The following is a 13,182-nucleotide window of genomic DNA, read 5'->3' as shown; positions in this document are numbered from 1 at the left end:
GAAACATGCACGCTCCCAATAATGAATCATGACTAAATAAAAATGACTGAATGCACAAATCACACATAAGGTAAATGAAACAGTTATTAGAAATATGGGCAAAGGTAAAAGTGTTGGTACAGATAGATGATAGAGTTCTACCAAAACTGTGAAAGATATCCAGCTTGTGTGCACACACTTCAAACTCATCCAAACTGTGGACTAAATAGAAGTCCTTCCTAAAAGATTTTATGAAGCCAAATAGTATCCCAATACCACACAAATAAAATTAGGACTGTACTTACATGGGGCAGGTGATTTGGCAGGGGTCCTTGGGACACTGCTATAGGGAAAAAGCCTCCTTGGTAGGGAGTCTGATTAGAACAATGTATGAATAAAAAGTGTGATTAAAAACTGTATGTAGGTCCTGGTAACTTAATAAAAACAGTTCAAAAATAAAATAAAAAATGAAAAAATAGGGAGCATAAAAAATAGTGAACAAAAATATTGATGCAAAAATTCTCAATAAAATCCTAACAAATTGAATATAGAATACAACAATTGAATAATGAATATATCAATTGAATCATATTCTATAATACAGTGTATTTATTCAAAGATGGAAGGATATGTCTCTTTCTTTCTCCATATATACATGCATATATACATAACTTTAATATAACATAATAACTAATATAAAAATAACTAATAACATATAGCATAATAATATAATAAACAAAACTGCATGATGATATCAATTCATGCAAAGAAAAATATTGACAATTTTCAACATCTATTCATGGTAAAACTCTTCAAAAGGAAGATAAAATGAACATAGCTCAGGGCTGGAGCAATAGCACGGAGGGTAGGGCGTTTGCCTTGCATGTGGCCAACAGATTTGATTCCCAGCATCCAATTTGGTCTCCCGAGCACCGTCAGGAGTAATTCCTGAGTGCAGAGCCAGAGGTAACCCATGTGAATCACCAGGTGTGACCCAAAAAGCAAAAAAATAAAAGAGCATAATTCAAGTAAGTGATGTGTATCTACAGTAAATCTACTGAAACATTAAACTCAAAGGAAAAAAATAGAAAATATTTCCACTGAGGTCAGGCATAAGACAAGGATGTAGATTTTGTCCACTTTTATATAATACATTATATGTCCTCTTCAGTGGCACTCTTCAGTGCCACCCTCGAGAACGTCACGAGATGACTGGAATGGGATGAAATTGGAGTGAAGATAGACAGCCGGCAGCTACACCACCTCCGCTTCACTGATGACATCATTCTAATAACACCAAACATTAGCCAAGCAGCACAAATGCTGGCCGACTTTGATCGTGAATGTGGAAAGTACTGCTGCTGAATCTCAAAAAGACAACGTTTATGAGAAATGGTCTCGTTCCTGACGTTCCATTCACTCTCAATGGAATGAACATCTCCAAATGCAACAGTTATGTGTAGCTATGTCGAGAACTCAACATAATGAACGACCTGGCACCTGAGTTGCACAGGAGAAAGAGAGCGGCTTGGAAACATTCAAGAGTGTTGAAGAAATAGCTTAAAGACAAAGAACCTCTGGCTCCGGGCACATCTCTTTGATTCCACTGTTCTTCCTGCATTAACATATGCCTCAGAGACCTGGGCCCTACGCAAACAGGATGAGATTGCTATTCAGGTCTCCAAAGAGGAATCGAAAGAGCTATGCTTGGAGTATCATGCTTCACTCAAGTGAGAGAAGGAATCCGGAGTTCCGATCTCCATCGACAATCGAGAATCAGAGAAGCTGTCTCATTTGCCAAGACATCGAAAATCAGATGGGCTGGACACGTAATGAGATTTGGAGACAACTGCTGGACTAGAGCCATTACCAACTAGATTCCAAGGGATGTCAAAAGATCACGTGACCGCCTACCTATGAGATGGTCAAACTTCTTGGTCAAGACCCTGAACAATTGGTTTGAGGCTCTTCATGTTCCTGGAGTGAGCAGACGCCACTGGGCTACACTAGCACGTGACAGGGACAAATGAAGACATTACTGGTGCCCTCTCGAGCAAATCGATGAGTAATGAGATGTCAAGTGATCAAGAGATTATATGTCCTCACCACAACAATAAGACAAGAAAAAAAGATATTCAAATTCAAGAAGTTAAATTATCACTATTTTCAGATGGTGTGATCACTTCACTTGATCACTTGATCCCCCTTTATTCATTGATTTACTCGGGCGGGTGCCAGTAACGTCTGCATTCATCCCTGTTGCGTGCTAGCATAGCCCAATAGCATCTGTTCGTTCTAGGAATATGCAGAGCCTCAAACTGATCATTCAGGGTCTTGACAAAGAAGTCTGACCATCTTGCAGGTGGGCGTCCATGCGATCTTTTGACATCCCATGGAATCCAGTCAGTAATGGCTCTAGTCCAGTGGTTGTCTGTAAACCTCATTACGTGTCCAGCCCATCTGATTTTTGATGCCTTGGCAAATGAGACAGTGTCCCTGATTCTTGAGTGTTGACGGAGATCAGAACTCCGAATTCTATCTCTCATTTGAGGGAGTCGTGATATTCCAAGCATAGCTCTTTCGATTCTTCTTTGAGAGACCCAAATAGCGTTCTCATCCTGTTTTCATAGGGCCTAGGTATCTGAGGTATATGTTAAAGCAGGAAGAACAGTGGAATCGAAGAGATGTGCTCGTAGCTGGAGGTTCTTTGTCCTCTTAGTTATTTCTTCAACGCTCTTGAAGGCATTCCAAGCCGCTCTCTTTGTCCTGCGCAACTCAGGTGCCAGGTCATTCATCATGTTGATTTCTCGACCTAGGTATATATAACGGTTGCATTCGGAGATGGTGGTTCCGTTGAGAGTGAATGGAGCATCGGGAACGAGGCTGTTTCTCATAAACATTGTCTTCGTAAGGTTCAGCTGTAGTCCGACTTTTCCACACTCACGGTCGAAGTCGGTCAGTATTTGTGTCGCTTGGCTGATGTTTGGTGTTATTAGAATGATGTTATCAGCAAAGCAGAGGTGGTGTAGTTGCTGACCATCTATCTTCACTCCCATTCTTTCCCATTCCAGTCGTCGCATGATGTTCTCGAGGGTGGCACTGAAGAGTTTTGGTGAAATGGTATCACCCTGCTGAACCTCTCTCTTGACGTGGATGATTACTTCTTTGTAGAATGGTGAGATCCTGGTACTGAATCCGTAATAGAGCTCATGAAGGATTCTAATGTATTGAGTTTGTACGCCCTGATTGGCTAGGGCTTCAATGACGGCTTCCGTCTCAACAGAATCAAAGGCCTTCTTTAAATCTATGAACGTTAGACAGAGAGGCATCTTGAACTCCTGAGAAATCTCAATGAGCTTTGTAATCGTGTGGATATGGTCGATGATACTGAATCCTTTTTGGAATCCGGCTTGTTCACGTGGTTGTCCTTCATCTAGTGTTCTGCTAATCCTATTTGGGATGACTCGAGTAAACAGTTTGTAGATGACAGACAATAGGCAGATTGGGCGATAGTTGCCAATATCATGGATGTCTCCCTTCTTGTATAGTAGTACAGTCCTGCTGCTTTTCTATTGGGATGGAACCTTGCATTCAGACAGGTAGCGTGTGAAGAGCCGAGCCAGTGTATTGATGGGTACTGATGAGTTGATGAGTTCTTCAGGTGTTGAGGTCTGATCTTGTCTGGGCCAGGTGCTCTTTGTTTCTTTACCGACGAGACGGCATGTTGGATTTCGGAAGGGAGAACATTGGTAATGACATATCCATCCTGTGGAACTTGGTATGTGGGCAAGTGGACGTGGCTATTAAAGAGATCTGAGTAGAAGTCATGAATAATCTTCTCCATTGCCCTTCTGGAAGATGTGATAGATCCATCAGGACGTCGGAGGGCAGTCACATTGGTCTTGTTGTTGGTGAAGGGCAGGCGGGCAATATGAATGCTTTTCCCGGCTTCTGCCACATCTACCAGCACTGCTGCTCTTCTGTCTTTGAGGTCATCCTTGATGGCTTCTCTGTTTTGTTTTGCCAGCTCTGACATTTGCTTGCGATTGCTTGAGGCATGTGCCAAGCCATGTTGGCGAATAAGTTCAAGAGTGTTTGAAGAAAGGCAGTTTTTTGTGGTTATCTCTCTCTTGGCATTTCTTGCACAATCATGGAGGTGCTGAATCATTCGATCATATTCCTCATCAATGTTGTCAATGACGGCATCTTCCCATGTTGCCGCAACAGAGCCAAAGAGCTCCCAGTTGGTGGTCGTTCTGGGAGTTCTCTTCTTAAACTTTGCATTCTTTTCTCCTCGTTCTGTGAGGTAGAATTTTTCACGAAGGAGATGGTGGTCCGATCCCGCTTGGAATTTTGGGACAACAGCAACATCGGTTAGGCAAAATCGCCGATTGAATATGATGTGGTCTATTTCATTGTGGAACCGTCCACAGGGAGACTCCCATGTCCAACGTTTAGATTCAGCCTTTTCGAAGTGTGAGTTACCATGGAAGGTCTTGGTTGACATGATGAACTCAGACACTCTGTCACCCTGTTTGTTCCATTCTAGGCCATGGGTCCCGATGTGGAGTTCATCGGCTGATCTTCTTGGTCCTATCTTGGCATTAAAATCACCGACAATGATCTTGTAGAAGGTGTGATTTTCCTTATAGAACTTCTCCAGCTCCATGTAGAACTTCTCAATTTCTCTTTCACCATAATTGGATGTTGGTGCATAGACAACAAAGATAGAAACTGCCGGTAGTGATAATATACATAAAAACTCAAAGAGTAACAAAATAATCTTAAAAATAATAAACCAATATATTAAAGTAAAAAACTAAAAAAAATACACATAGTGTGATTGCAGTTCTATATCTAGATAATTAACCACACCAGAAATGATAAAATGACAATATTGTTTCCCAAAATATCATATGCCCAAAATCAATTTAACAAAGGATACAAAAATTTGTACAGCAAAAGCTATAAGTTATTATTGAAATAAATCAAAGTTGATTCCTGTAAACGGGAAAATATTTTATTTTCATAGATTGGAAAAAATTAGCATTGTCAAAATGACCTTATTACCCAAAGCAGAGTATAGATTCAATGAAGTCAGAAATAAAATTTTCCTAATGACATTCTTCAAGGACTTATAACAAAATCTATCCAAATTTATATGTATACATATATATATTCACATATGTCCACAGATAATCAAAGAAATATTGAGGATAAAAATTAAGATGTATTATAATTATTGACTTTAAATTATAATATAAAGCTATTGTAAGACTCTGTGGCACTGGAAAAATTCAAACTCTCAGACCAATGGAACAGAATTGAGATACCATGTAGAGATATTTAAACTTATACACATTTAATTTATAACAAAGGACCTGGCATGTGAAGTAGAAGAAGGAATTTACATTTAAAAAACGGTGCCTGGAGACCTGGATAGTCTTGTGTAAAAAAAAAACAAAAAATGAAGTGAATTGTATCTCACATTCTTGTCAAATGTTAACTCAAAGTAGATTAAAGACTTCAAAATCAGACCATATTGGTGATGGAGAATGGGCACTGGTGGAGGGATGGTTACTCAATTGTTGTATAACTGAAACCCAAGCACAAAAATTTGTAAGTCTACAACTGAACCTCATGGTGTTTCAGTAATAAAAATTAAAAAAAATCAAACCATAATCCATAAAATACATTGTGGAAAACATAGGCAAAATTCTCCATGGGGTGATGTGAGCACCAGATTATTTTTTTAAATTATTAAAAATAAAATATTAAAAATTATTTCTAAAAGTTCATTTAAAAAGTATATAAAGTCTTGAAACATTTAGTGCTTGCAAAGATATGGTGAAAATGGAAGTATAATCACTGATGGTGGGATCATTTTACTCAGCCTCTATTGATGAGAGTATGGGGATGTCTCAAAAAATGTAGAACTCCTATGTGATCCAGTAGTTCCATTTCTTGGCATCTACCCCCAAGAACACAAAAATATTAGTTTTTAAATATATATGCATTCCTATATTTGTTATGGGCTGGAGCGATATAGCACAGCGGGTAGGACGTTTGCCTTGCACGCTGCCGACATGGTCAACCCAAGTTCGATTCCTCTGCCCCTCTCGGAGAGCCCGGCAAGCTACCGAGTGTATCTCGCCCTCATGGCAAAGCCTGGCAAGCTACTCATGACGTATTCAATATGCCAAATACAGTAACAAGTCTCACAATGTTACTGAGCCCACTCGAGCAAATTGATGAACAACGGGAGGACTGTGACAGTGACAGTGATATTTGTTATGGCAATTAGCAGAGTAGCCAAAATATGGTACAAAGCCAAATGTTTAACCACAGAAAATGGATAAAGAAATTACGAATATTACACAATGAAATACATTGAAGCTGTAAAAATTGATGAATATAGGCAATGTGGACATAAGTGGAGGATATCCTGTCAACTTAAGAGTGAGAATGATTACCAGATGTTTCTTTTATCATGGAATTGAAAGGGAAAAATCTTTTTCTCTTTCAAACAATGACAAATCTGTGACCTTGGATTACAAATCTTACAGGTAAACAGTAAAAATAGGAGTGGAGGGAGAAGAAAATCACACTAAACTGATATAAGGACACTTATGGAGGTTCACAATGATGGTAATGGGGTCCAGTAACTTTATATATTGATATCATAAACTTTAACACTGCTGTAACACCAAAATATAAGAAAAATTTGATAATTAAAATGAATTTTGGTGGTTAATCTGTTGTAGCTTTTATTATTAATTAAAATGAATGCTAAATCATATGTATTAGTTTATAGTAATGCTTATCAATAAAATATTTGTGATAAAATAAATTAGTGAAAAACAGAATTTAGAGTGCTGAGCATCAGACACATATTGGCTGCATGTGAGGCAAAGACTGCCCTCTGTACTATCTCTATGGCCCTGAAAGAGCATTAAACTATGTATATATCAAAGACAAATTTTATAAATTTGCTAGAATGATACCTCCTGCGTGGAAGTATGAGATGAGAAATAGAAGAAAAAGTTTAAGTTAAATTATTAGAGTCTTTTGATAATAATTTAGGCACCCATGCTAAGGAAAATAAATATTCTTAAAATTATCCAAGCACAGTAATGAAAGTAATATTTAGCAGACCAAAGTATTAATACCATGTATTTGATAGACTTGAAAGGATGTGTGAGGAGACAAGCTCAAGAACTGTAGAGTTAGGCATGAAGGGTGACAGTGTATCGTATGCTTACTTGTTATTGTTGAAGAAGACCACACATAAGAAAAGTTTACTACTTAGGTGATGGATATGAGAAAATAGATAAATGGTGGAATTATTAAAAAGTAGAAATTTGAAGTAGAAAATGTAAACTTACTAGAAAGATAAAGTTTATATTTAGGTAGAAGACTTGGATACCCCTATTATATGTTGATTAAATCCATACTTAACTACAGAAATGGTGTGTTAGAGGAGTCACTCTCAATATCACATGTTCATAAAAGGACAGACTGCACAAAATATTATGACAAGAACGGCCTTTTTTATTTCATGCAGTGTGGAAATACCCATGGAAGATATGTTTTGCCCCTCCCTGTATTCACATAAAGTTTGCAACACCAATTTGTCACATTGTGAATATAGAAAGTAATAAATAACTCCAAAGCCCAAGTAAAACAGTTCACATACTTCTTAACTGAAACAGAATGTCCCACATATAGCTAATGTTCTATTATTGTTGTTGAGCAACATATTTATCAATAATTTATAAAAGGTTTAGCACAAAGATATATTATGTAGAAAGATAGAGCATAATTATCACATCTATTTTCACTAATTTTGAAAAAGACATTTCTCAAATTCAGAAATCTATAAACACAAACATGAAAAACATCAACATCACATTTTAAAAATATTGCCAAGCACATTTTACCTTAGTAAAAGCAAAATTAAAAGTAAAATTAAACTGGTGATTTTATAAAAATGCTTTTATTATGTACACATTTTATTGGAAGAGAAATTATTTTAGTTCAAAAGCACATTTACCTATGGAAGAAGCTAATATTCAATAAATATTTATACTCAGCTGTGTTAAGTGGATAAACAATAGCATAAGCATTGTATCATGACAGTACATAAAATGGACAGGCATTTTAATTGAAAACCATTTGATTTGCAATTTAACTTAATTGATTTGATTGAAGGCATTCAGTTGTCTTAAATAGTTTTTGCGATCTTATAATTTTTAGTTATTTTTAATTATTTATAAAAATTTCATGGGTTATAATCTACATAATAGACCTCCTGAAGATAAGAACTTCAAAGGGTAGAAGAATAAGGACCAACATTTATATATGTACCAATATGAGAGAAATGAATAAAATATTGTAATGCCAACAAAATTCATTTATTTTTCAAATAACATCTTTCTAGAAGTTTACACAGAGGGGTCCAAAGAGCCAAACTATATATATATATTATATATATATACTATATATAGTTTATATATATATAAAAGATACAGACATAATGACATATATTGAGAATTTCTTTGTTATAATTCAAAACGGAAGAATTTACAAGTGTGTCACTGCTTATATGAAAATGCTAAGAAAATCTATCTTATTCAAAACAGGACTTAAAAAGGAATAAAAATATATGATTATGCTTTAAAGTGATGTAGGATTTGATACAAAACCACAAGAAAAAATAATGATCATATGATACTTTCAGTAGAAATGAGTAGTCTTTAAGGATGCAGAACTATGAGATGATTTAAAGAAAATCAGTAGGCAAGATGGCAAATTAATAAAAGACACTACTGTGTAAGGTAAAGGCATTAAAGTTTGATTTAAGAATCATAAGGAGCCATATAGGTTTTACTATAAGAAGGTTGTTTCAGTTATATTAAAATTGTATCTGTTATTTTAAAACTATCTAGGGTTGAATATTTGACCAAATTAATATTTGCACGCATTCAATAGTTATAATTTTTATGATTTCCATATGACATAATTTGTGTTTATATAATAAAAAGGCTAGACTAAAATTTATCCGATAATCTTAGAATCAGAGTTCTTAACAATATGACATCTATAGTTATATGGCATTAATAATTGTCTATCATAAAATTCATTAAAATATGGTTTTTCAAAAATTATTTCTGAATTTTCAATAAACTCACATGTTGCTGTAATTTGTGTCTCTGCACACCCAAATTCACATGATACTTTGACCTCTCAGAGTATGCTCTTTGGAGAGGAGGCTTTGGTAGTTATTAGGTTTAGTTGCAGTCATGATGATGGGGAACAAATTAGGGAATCAGTTGCTGCTGGAAGAGGAGACACCTGAGAGTTAGTGCATTCTCTCTGACTCTCTCTAATTTTCTCTTTCTCTCTCACTTGAATTTTCACCCACCCATGAGACACCTGAGAGTTAGTGCATTCTCTCTGACTCTCTCTAATTTTCTCTTTCTCTCTCACTTGAATTTTCACCCACCCATGAGACACCTGAGAGTTAGTGCATTCTCTCTGACTCTCTCTAATTTTCTCTTTCTCTCTCACTTGAATTTTCACCCACCCATGATTTGAGGAGATAGTGATAATGTGAATATCCGCAAGATGAAACACAGCTCTTAACAGATAACTGAATAGGCTGGTGTCTCAATTTTGGAATCCTCAGCCTCCAGAATTGCAAGAAATTCCTTTTGTTTAATCCATATATTCTCTTGAAACTCAAGTTGCCCAAAGCACATAAAATCGTTATAATGCTTCCCAGGTAATTCACTGACCTTCTATTTCCATGTATCTCCTTAAATTTTATTGGTTTTACATTATATGGATGACAGACATTATAAAGTTATAAATGCTTACTGAATGCTTAGTGTCTTTAGATCCTCTACATGTGCTCCTAATTTAATTTTGATAAGAATATATGACACAGTTATCTGTGGAAAGTATTTTAAGATAATTTTATTTTTAAAGATGATAGAAAATATAGGAGTCTCCTAAGTGGTATACATATATAACTAACTTACTTCTGGTAACCATGGTGGACAAGGAAATTTTGAAAACTCTATTTGACAATTTTTCTGAAGGATAATCAATAATTTATTTCTCTTTTATTGTCACAGATAACACAGTTACTGAGCTACATGACTAATGTCACTACATATTACAGGAATATTGTCCACTTATACTTTACCGAGACAAAAAATGCCATTTTATGTTAAATGTACAGTGTGGTGTTAAAAACAGGTGGTTTGTGTATAAGACTAGAATTGACACTAGATTGATGAAAAGATTAGATTTAATATATATTACATGCAGTTAAGTCAACTGCGTGGCAAAAAACAAGCATAAAATGTTTTGGTATTGAGTTGTTATTAAAGTAGAAAATAAACTAGATAAATAATTTCAGATTTTAATTTACAAGGAATACCTTAGAATAGGAAATTAATTTGCTCTTCAGTACTTCTGTTCAATTTTTGTTTGTTCAGTTTTCTTTCCATTTTTACATATAAATGAGTCACATTAATATATCATGCAGTAAAGAAAGACTTCAGTTTAAAAGAAGGTGTCAGTACATGAATAGCAAATGAAAAATTGCTAGCTATTATTCTTACAAAAATTAAATTATAAAGACTCACTAAATGCATATAAAAATGCCACATTGAACGAGGCAATCATACTCTACCCAAACTGGTAGCACCCTCTTAAATTAAATTTAACTAATTGGGTCACACAGTGGTGACTGACAAAAAGGCATTAGGAATTCCCATGCCATCAGGAGATTTGGCCCCATGGGTCATTAGTTCTTGAATTGTCATCCAGTTGTCCAAAATCTTCTTGTTTCTTTTTTTCATCATCTTTTTGTGACTTAGTTCAATGATGTTGATTTCCTTCTTACCCTCACTACCACTCTGAGGGTTCTCCTTCAGACACTCCAACCTGCTCCGCATCATGAACTCTCTGCGCCGACGCTGCTCCTTGGCACGAACCAGGTGTTGCTTTCTCTCTTCTTTACTCCAGTAACGCCCCATTTTCATTTCACTTATAGTGTCATCATCTGTTGTCATGCCACTCCTCTCCTCCTTGATCTTTAAGGCACGTTCTTTCAGAATTCTATCTCTCACTGGTCTCTTGGTTATGTACCGTGTCCCATCACTCCTAATTTTCACCTTCCATTCCATCTTGGGTTCTGAATTCTTTTGAGACTCTTTGCAAATGCTCACCAAACTGAGCTGACTTTGAGCATACTCAACTGCAGATTTCTGTTGAATTAGCTGCATATAGCTTTGATAATGTCTAGCGTGTGCTGGAATATCTGCATATCTGTATGAGGAACTGTGGTAAGGTGAGAGGTAAGAGATTTGTTCACGACCCATCTTCTCTTGCTCAGAAAACTTGCTGCTTTCTGAAATCTTCTCACCTTCACTACTGCAGCCATGTTCAGTGGTTTTGCCTTTGGTGAAGGTGGACTCATTACTGCTCTGTCCCTGAGTGGCAATAATTTTGCCTCTCAGGTTTGTTTTATTGGTGAGGTTAATTATTCTTGGGAGTGAACTATCAGGTGAATGGTCCACAGTGAGTGGAGTGCTTCTGCAGCTTTCAGCTGTGTTGTAAGCACTAGAACTGTCTTTATCTGATTTTCCTGGGTATTCCACAATATCATCTAGATTTTCACTTTGCATATTCAGGCTGGTATTATAATTTTTGAAATCTCCATCTTGCAATGCCCAGATCTTTCCATACTCCTCTCTGACTTTCTGGAGTCTGTGAGCCTGCATGATATTCTGACATTCAAGTTCAATGTTTCTTAGTTCTTCATTAAGTAACTGTAACTCATGTTCTACTCCCACTTGTTCCCCTTGGTTGCCTTCTATTGTGCTGCTTGAGTAATAGAGACCATACTCTCCATGGTTTCGAATCTTGCATTTGATTTCTAAGAGCTGTCGGATTCTTTCACAATCCTTTTCAGGGTTGCCAACACAATCCCCAGACACAAAACTCTCATCGCACCGAAGTTCACTTCTTCCTGGAGGGTCCTGGCTCTGTTCCCTTTCTCTCCTGCTTCTCAACGTGCTGCTGCCGTCCTCAGCTATGTTTTCCTGCTCTGAACTTTCCTCATTTCTCAAGCTTTCATCTGTGCGTCCAACTCCACTGTCTTTCTCTTGGTTATTAGGTGAAGATGTCGCTGTGTCTGTTGTACCCTCTTCGCCTTCTTGTTTTCTGGGCTAAGAAAACAAAGTTAAATGAATAATTTATTCATTTTAGAAAAAGATGGTTGAAAACTCTTGTTAGAAATATTAAAGTGCAGTTCCCAGAAAGTAAATAATTTTCGTATTGAGAGCTATTTTACACATAAGGCTCAAGGCAGCTTTTTATGTCAGAAATTAGGAAAACAAAAGATTATTAAAAATGGCTATTATATTCACGACAAGATAAATAAAACAGAATACATATGAGCAATGTATTCTTGTCTTTTTTAATTTGGGAAATTGAAATAGCATTGATAAACAAGATGATAAAATAACTATCATTTTCTGAGGTGATAATATACACAAAATGTATATTTTCTAGTAGTATTTATCATTATGGAAATCTACAGCACAAAAATCACTTGATTATCGTATTTTCCTAAACTTCTCAGATCCAAAGGAAACATTTTTAGGTCTAAGTATAGTGATAATGGTAAGTTAAAACTTACAAAATTTTAGTAAGTAGTTCTGTATTTAATGAATTTTAGTACTTAGTTTTGTAACAAGAAAGTTCTTTTTATAGATTCAATAGTTTAATTTTAGATAACTTTAGATAATTAGTTACATAGAATTAGTTCTTTATAAGAAATTTTAATCTATAGATGAGAAGTTTTAATACCAGATAACTTCAGCTTACTATTTACTAATAAAGGACTGCCAGGCCCTATTCTAATTTTACGATTTCTTGTATATCATGGATGTTGTATCATTGCATGTGATTTGTCCCTCTGCCAGTACCTTCAGGTGTGCGGAGAGTGGTCTCAGCATGGTGGTGGCTGGTCCTGGAGGTCTTTGGCTGCCGGAGCCCTGGTCGGGGCGGGGAGGAAAGCTCAACCCGCTCCCCTCCAAGGGGCCCCGGCAAGGAACAGCCAGGCGTGGGGGAAATGGCTATTCCCCCACGCCTGGCTGGAAAATTCACTATATTAAAATTTTTTAC

At 36.3% G+C, this 13,182-nt stretch overlaps 1 protein-coding gene across 1 annotated transcript in view; it reads right to left on the bottom strand.

Moving 5' to 3' along the window:
• Positions 1-10,599: 10,599 nt before the first annotated feature.
• PDZRN4 (PDZ domain containing ring finger 4) overlaps positions 10,600-13,182 on the bottom strand; it is a 178,839-nt gene continuing 176,256 nt past the window's right edge. Inside the window, exon 8 of the mRNA XM_056117878.1 lies at positions 10,600-12,221. Coding sequence (XP_055973853.1) covers positions 10,725-12,221 — 1,497 coding nt within the window. The 3' untranslated portion in view covers positions 10,600-10,724. The remainder of the gene's footprint in view (positions 12,222-13,182) is intronic.

Source organism: Sorex fumeus, unplaced genomic scaffold (genome assembly GCF_029834395.1).
Source record: "Sorex fumeus unplaced genomic scaffold, SorFum_2.1 ptg000036l, whole genome shotgun sequence".
NCBI lineage: Eukaryota > Metazoa > Chordata > Mammalia > Eulipotyphla > Soricidae > Sorex > Sorex fumeus.
Note: the sequence above shows the minus strand (reverse complement) of the source record. Positions and strands in the feature narration are given on the sequence as shown.